Here is a 7,577-nt window from a genome sequence, read left to right on the forward strand (position 1 = left end):
TGAATTTTTGTAATAGGAGGGGACTGGAGAAAGTGGAGAGAGACAAAGAGGGAAGATGGAAATTCTCAAACCACAGCTCTGTGATGACGACCCTCAGTGGGCTTCTTCTTAAGCCATCATAGTTACAAGGATGGACATTGCCATTTACTCTCAAAAATGTTACATCTGGGTAAATTCTAATAGAAGTGGATAGTTGTGGAGGCCCACAAAAGTTTCCTAGTGAGATCTGAGCTTGCTTTACCCAGCAGAGCTGTGTTAGAGGACTGCTTGACCCATGTGCATGGTTTCTAGGTGATTGGAAGGGTCTGCACTTGGCTGAGCTAGGGGGAGGTCTTTTGCTCTACCCTTTGGCATTTCTGTAAATAGCCCTTTAGAAGAGACAAGAGGGGCCGATGGATTAGGATCCAGGCCTTCCCAAGGCTATCCTATGTTTCTATCTGTTTCTCTCCCCTCTATCCTTCTATCTAAATTTCTTATCCCTCACTCTTCAAGAGTACCCTGGAGTACAATGTGGGATTGTCGGTCTCTCAGCTGGCCTCCCCCAGCTAGTTCCAGTCTACAAAGAATTTAGTAAGCTTGAAGCCAATTCACACAAACTAAGTATCACCCAAATATAAGCACATTTAAAATAAACCTCTTCTATGTGTTCATATACAGTATTGCTACTTTTAACAGCTACATCCAATTCTGTCAATCTTGAACGCAATGAACTTTAAAAATATATCTAACATCGATGCAAGCAACATTATACAGACTGAGCAGGTGTTATTTAGGAATAATATGTATATGCATGTACACATGTATGTAATGTATATCAATGAAAAAAGAGGCCATGAAGTAATTAAAAGGTATATAAAATTTCTATAACTGAATTATTAAGTTATTATGAAATTTTTTTGTTAGATTCATAAATATTTATTTATGTACTTTATTTTTATGTTCTTGAATTTTATATTTACCTAATACTGCATAAAGCAAGTGATGCCTATAATGATGGTACAGAGTTAGAATAGGCTTTAGAAAACATTTTTATTAACTTTAAAGCTCTTTAATTTTCAAACCACACAGCATACAACCTGCAATAGAAAATGGACAGTATTTTATGTTTCAGATTTCTTAGCAAGAATTCTCCATTTATATTTCAAGGACTCATTCATTAAAGTGGTTAGCTATCCTTCAAGTTGCTAATTGTGATGTTGGTCTCCTCTTTTCAGCTCTGTGCTGGGGACAAGGCAGGCTGGAGCTATCTGACTGGGTCTTCATTTGTTGTACACTATGTTCCTGAGAAAATATAGGACTCCACTCCTGCAATGAGGAGGCAGAATGACAGCTCTGTGGTTGAGTTCATCCTCTTGGGCTTTTCTCACCTTCCTGAACTCCAAGCACACATCTTTGGAGCTTTCTTGGTCATTTATCTGATGACTCTGACAGGAAATGCGACCATTGTCACTGTCATCTTCCTGGACCAGAGTCTGCACATCCCCATGTACCTGTTCCTGCAGAACTTGTCTGTGGTGGAAGCGAGCTTTAGCACAGCCATCATGCCTGAAATGCTGGTGGTCCTGATCACGGAGAAAGCCACCATTTCCTTTGGGGGCTGTTTTGCACAGATGTATTTCATTCTTCTCTTTGGTGGGACTGAGTGTTTTCTCCTGGGGGCGATGGCTTATGACCGATTTGCTGCAATCTGCCATCCTCTGTCCTACCCGGTGATTATGAACAAAAGGGTCTTCGTGAAACTGGTGATGTGCTCATGGGTCTTGGGCTTCATGGTGGCTACTGTGCAGACTACATGGGTGTTTAGCTTCCCCTTTTGTGGTCCTAGTAAAATTAATCATATATCTTGTGAAACCCCAGCAGTGCTGGAGCTTGCATGTGCAGACACGTTCCTGTTTGAAGTCTATGCCTTCACAGGCACCATTTTGATTGTCATGGTCCCCTTCCTGTTGATACTCTTGTCTTACATCCGAATTCTCTTCACCATCCTGAAGATGCCAGCCTCTACAGGGAGGCAGAAGGCCTTTTCTACGTGTGCCTCTCATCTCACATCTGTTACCCTCTTTTATGGCACAGCCTGCATGACTTATCTACAGCCCAAATCTGGGTACTCACCAGACACCAAGAAACTGATGTCATTGGCTTACTCTCTGCTTACCCCTCTGCTTAATCCACTTATCTACAGTCTGAGAAACAAGGAGATGAAAAAGGCTGTGGTGAAATTATGGGAAAGAAAAGTGATTTTACATACCATCTGAGTTGCTGAGAAGCCATGTGGTATTGGAAATCACCCAAAGAAACTCTACCTTAGATTAGTAATTCTTGGAAAAAGGGATCCCTTTCTTAATACTTTAATTATTTGTTTTTACAAAATATATACATTTTATTAACAGTCTCCATATATTTGTGAATTTTAGATATCCAGGTTGTTTTTACAGTGTTGTCATTGAGATGATGCCTCAATAAAATCTAATTTCACATATTCATGTTTGATGCTTTATTTTCTGTGCATCTGATGGGATGAATGGTGTCTTTCTATGTATCACTTCTACTATCTATCTGTCTATCTACCTATCTATATCTATCTATCTATCTATCTATCTATCTATCTATCTATCTATCTATCTATCTATCTAATCTATCTACCTATCATCTATTACTTACCATTTCATGTAGTTCGATCTGGTATGTGTTTCTGTGTTTGCTTGTCTGTCCATTTCTATGAATTCAACTCACAGACATACTCTGGTTACGCAGTTTCTCTATTTTTGTGCTACTACCCCAGCCAGTATTCATCAATTTGAATAACTATTGCAGATTTACTTTCAAAATGATTACAAATGCTTTAGACTGACCAGAAGGTCCATTGAGACTCACTAACACTCAGAACGTCAAGAAAATATCAGATGTATTGATGACATTCGTTGTTTCTGGAATGAAAGTGTATGAGTTAAAAACTCACAAATTTATTTGGGAGGCCCAGACTGGTCCTCATTTCTGCGATGGTCTCTATTTGCTTAAAGAGAGACTTCTTTGATGAGGGTTTCTAAGGGGTATAAGATAAGGGGTATTAGAATGTAGAAAGGGATTATGCTGCTCTAGCAAAGTGTCTAAGTAGATTCTCTTCTAAGGTCCATGACCTCTCTAGTCCCAGGAAGTTGGCTAGGTTTCCATTACCAGGCATGATTTCTATGCTGTTGATTGACCCTTAAGTCCAATTAGACAGCTGTTGTTTGCCATTGACTTTTGAATGCCATCAAAGTAGATTTTAATAGCACAGTAGAATATCATTGCTGACAACTTATTGTACCCTGCAAAATAAGTAGTAGATAAGATTTTTAATGCCCCGAACCTGAAATAACAAATGTCTAAGGTGGCAGAGATGCTAATTGTCTTGTTATGGTCATTAACAATATATACACAATAAGAAATATGTACCACATAATCATAGGCTAATAATGCATGTCAATATATTTATGTATATATTGCTAAATTAACAACAAAAATGTGCAAAGAGGCTAAGGAGATGTCTTAGTGGTTAAGAAAACTTGTTCTTCCAGAGAACCTGCCTTCAATTCTCAGCACCCACATGGCAGCTCACAACCATCTGTAAATACAGTTAGTTCTAGGGGGTCTGCCACCCTCTTTTGTGCACAGACATGTGCACAGACAGCCATGCAGGCAAAATACTCATACATATGCAATCTGGTCATGTTCATATATTTAGTAAAAGAGCCATACAGACACCGTAACAGGCTGCCTAATTTTCTCTAAGAGATCAGGCCTCAATTTCAGTTTCCTGAGACTGGGTAGGCAGTTTCTGAGGAGGAGCCATGAACAAAAGACAATTAATCACTGATGCCCCTCTCAGCAGGGACAGGAGATAGAATACACCAACCCTGGGCCACTGAGCCAGCCTCCACAGTCAGTATGCACTAGGCCAGCCAGCCTCCACAGCAGCTCAAGGACAAAGCCTGGGACTTGTTCAGGCCTGTCCCAAAATGGATAATGGTGGCCCTGACAAACCTCCAATTAACCCTAGCCAATTAAAAGTTACTAACATGATTGCCACTTGCATAAACCAATCCTGAGCCTATTCCTATGTAGTCTGTAGACCCTAAGACACCCCCTGCCTTGCTTTACCCCCTATAAAAACACTGCCACAATGCTACTTGGGGTCTCTTCTGCTCTGCTGCTGTGTCAGACAGATGGGAAGGCTCGAGTTAACTTGAAACAATAAAAAAAAAAACTATTTGCTTTTGCATCGTATTTGGTCTCTTGGTAGTCCTTGGGGAACTCTGGACACAACATTTAGAATGGAGTAGATATTGTTTCTTTTTCTTCTGATTAGAAGCTAATTTGAATATTTGGTCCAATAGTGTGTGTGTGTGTGTGTGTGTGTGTGTGTGTGTGTGTGTGTGTGTGTATTTTAACCTATTTTGGGAATAATTTTGCATCATATATATTCATTAGAATAGACAAAGCCAACTGACTATGGTCCATAAAAACAATTCAACTCTCTTTCTGCTGTTTGTTAATTTTTACAGATCTGCACCATAGGTAATATACATCTTCAGTTTGCTGTGTTTATGTGTCTACTTGGCTCCCTCATCTTCTCTGGTCAATTTCTTCTGCCTCTCTGAACATCAGACAAAGACTAGTAGACTCCATTCTAGTCCCATGATGTCAAGAGTCACCTTCTGACTTGAGCACATCTATTTTCCTTCTCCAACCTTTAGTGATGACCAGGATTCTATACAAGAGAACACCAGAAACATTTAAATCAGTAAACTATTTGGTGTCATGATTTTCTCTTTTAAATTTTTATTTATTTATTCTTCTTTTATACATTATATCCCAACTGCAGCTTCCCCTCCCTCCCCTCCTCCCACCCTTGCCCCCAGATTCACTGCTCCTCTGTTTCCCTTTAGAAAGGAGCAGGTCTCCCAGTGGTATCAATTGAATTTGGCATAACAAATGCAATAAGACTAGGCATGTACCCCCATATCAAGGCTGAATGAGGCAACTCAGTAGGAGGAAATAGATCCTATGAGCAGGCAAAAGAGTCAGAGATAACCCCACTCTCATTGATAGAGTCCAGCAAAACTCTTAAGCTAAGCATGTATGCAAAGGACCTGGTGCAGACCCATGAAGGCTCCACAGTTGCTGTTTCAGTCTCTGTGAGCCCTTGTGAGCCCTGCTTAGCTGATCCTGTGGGCTGAGTTCTCCTGGTTTTACGCTTTTTAATTTCTTGTGACTATGACTACAGGGATTTAAGAAAAAGCCCAATTCTGGAGTCATTGTTGTCCCCTTTAATTGTCACATACCACTCTATTCATTTTGAATGTAACTAGTATTTTGAATAAAGGCATCTAAAGGTCCCGATAGCTGTATTATCAGGCCATTGGGGTTATGAGTGTGGCTTCTGATATTATGAGGAGACACTCTCACAGCAAAAGTCTCTGACCCTCTGACTTTTGTTTTTGGAACCTGGTGAAATTTTTCTTATAAAGAAAATATATCCCTGTAGTGGTCAAAGAATGTGTAGGTCCCCAACCCCCACTGTGGGATACAAATATGATTATTTATTTATTTCTGTTTTCTTTTATTCTTGAACCATGGCTGCATACCTTTCCCAAAATGAACAACGTTTGAATTTCTAGCCCCAATAAAAAGAAAGCAAAAACTTCTTTTGTTTAAGTCATCCAGTCTGCAATTCATTAGCCCATGGAAACCAGAGTGCAGATATTTTTAGAGGTATTTAGTTCTATTCCTCATGATATATAATGTTTGTTAAAGAAGACTTATTGAAAACCTATGACTTAAAGTCAACTGAATACCTGCTATTTTGTACCTGTAAATATATATATTGAAAGTATGATCTGCCTAGGTTTTAATTTCTAGAGAGTTCCCTGGAAATACAAGCTCTTACAATTTGAAATTTTGATCTTTTTCTGTTAGGTGAAAAGTTTCTTTTTTTTTTCTTTATTATTAGAATAATTTTTATTCATTTTACATACCAATCACAGACCCCCTGCCTTTCCCCTCATCTCAAATTCCATCCCACCTCCTCCAAGGCAAGGCCTCCTATGGGGAGTCAGCAGAGCCTGATACACTCAGTTGAGGCAGGTCCAAGCCCCCCACCCCAGGACTAAGGCTGTGTAAGGTGTCCCACCATAGGCACTGGGCTCCAAAAAGCCCCCTAATGCCCTAGGGATGGATCCTAATCCCACTGCCAGGGGGACCCTTAAGCAGATCAAGCTACATAACTGCCTCACCTGTGCAGAGGGCCTTGTCCAGTCCCATGGAGGCTCCACAGCTATTGGTCCACAAATCATGAGTTCCCACTAGTTTGGTTTGGTTGTCTCTTTATGTTTCCCCATCATGATCTTGATGGCCTTGCTGACAGAATTCCTCTTCTCTCTCTTCAACTGGACTTCTGGAGCTTGGCCTGGTGCTTGGCTGTGGATCTCTGCATCTGCTTCCATCAGTTATTGAGTGAAGTCTCTATGATGACTGACAGTTAGGGTATTCATTAATCTGATTACTGTGGTAGGCTAGTTCAGGCACCCTGTCCACTGTAGCTAGTAGTCTAAAGTGGGATCATCCTGTGGTTTTCTGAGAACTTGCCTAGCACCTGGTTTCTTCCCATGGTGTCTCCCTCTATCATGGTATCTCTTTCATTGCTCTACCATTCTGTCCCCGTTCCAGTTCGACCATTCTGTTCCCTTATGTTCTCATCCCCCATCCCCTACTCTCCATTGCTCCCTTCACCCCCAGTTTACTCATGGAGATCTCATCCATTTCCCCTTCTCACGGTGATCCATGTGTCCCTCTTGGGGTTTTCCTTGTTAGCTAGCCTCTCTGGAACTGTGGGTTGTAGTCTGGTTATCTTTTGCCTTTCATCTACTTATGAGTGAGTACATGCCATGTTTATCCTTCTGAGTCTGGATTACCTCATTCAGGATGATATTTTCTAGTTCCATCATCTATTTGCTTGCAAATTTCACGATGTCATTGTTTTTTTATGTGTGAGGAGTATTCCATTGTGTACATGTACCACATTTTCTTTATTCATTTTTTTGATTGAAGGGCATCTAGGTTGTTTCCTGGTTCTGGCTATCATGAACAATGCTGCTATGAACATAGTTGAGCATGTGTCCTTGTGGTATAATTGAGTGTTCCCTGGATATATGCCCAAGAGTGGTATTGCTGGGTCCTGAGGTAGATTGACTCCCAAATTTTTGAGAAACCACCACACTGATTTCCAAAATGGCTGTACAAGTTTGTCCTCCCACCAAGAGTGGAGGAGTGTTCCCTTTGCTCCACATCCTCTCCAACAAAAGCTATTATCAGTGTTTTTGATCATAGCCATTCTGACAGCTGTAAGATGGTATCTCAGTGTTGTTTTGATTTACATTTCCCTGTTGATTAAGGATGTTGAGCAATTCTTAAATGTCTTTTGGCTATTTGAGATTCCTCTGTTGAAAATTCTCTGTTTAGCTCTGTAGCCCATTTTTTAATTGGATTGTTCAGTTATTTTGACGTTTAGTTTCTCGAGTTCTTTATATATTTTGGAG

The 7,577-nt window shown here is 40.4% G+C and overlaps 1 protein-coding gene across 1 annotated transcript; it reads left to right on the forward strand.

The window, feature by feature from the left end:
* Nucleotides 1-1,304: 1,304 nt before the first annotated feature.
* Nucleotides 1,305-2,327, forward strand: LOC114710454 (olfactory receptor 10A3-like). Its single transcript, XM_028894619.2, has one exon. It carries the CDS (start codon nucleotides 1,311-1,313, stop codon nucleotides 2,253-2,255), a length of 945 nt encoding a protein of 314 aa, XP_028750452.1. The 5' UTR covers nucleotides 1,305-1,310; the 3' UTR covers nucleotides 2,256-2,327.
* The last annotated feature ends 5,250 nt before the right edge of the window (nucleotides 2,328-7,577 follow it).

Source organism: Peromyscus leucopus, chromosome 1 (genome assembly GCF_004664715.2).
Source record: "Peromyscus leucopus breed LL Stock chromosome 1, UCI_PerLeu_2.1, whole genome shotgun sequence".
Taxonomy (NCBI): Eukaryota; Metazoa; Chordata; class Mammalia; order Rodentia; family Cricetidae; genus Peromyscus; species Peromyscus leucopus.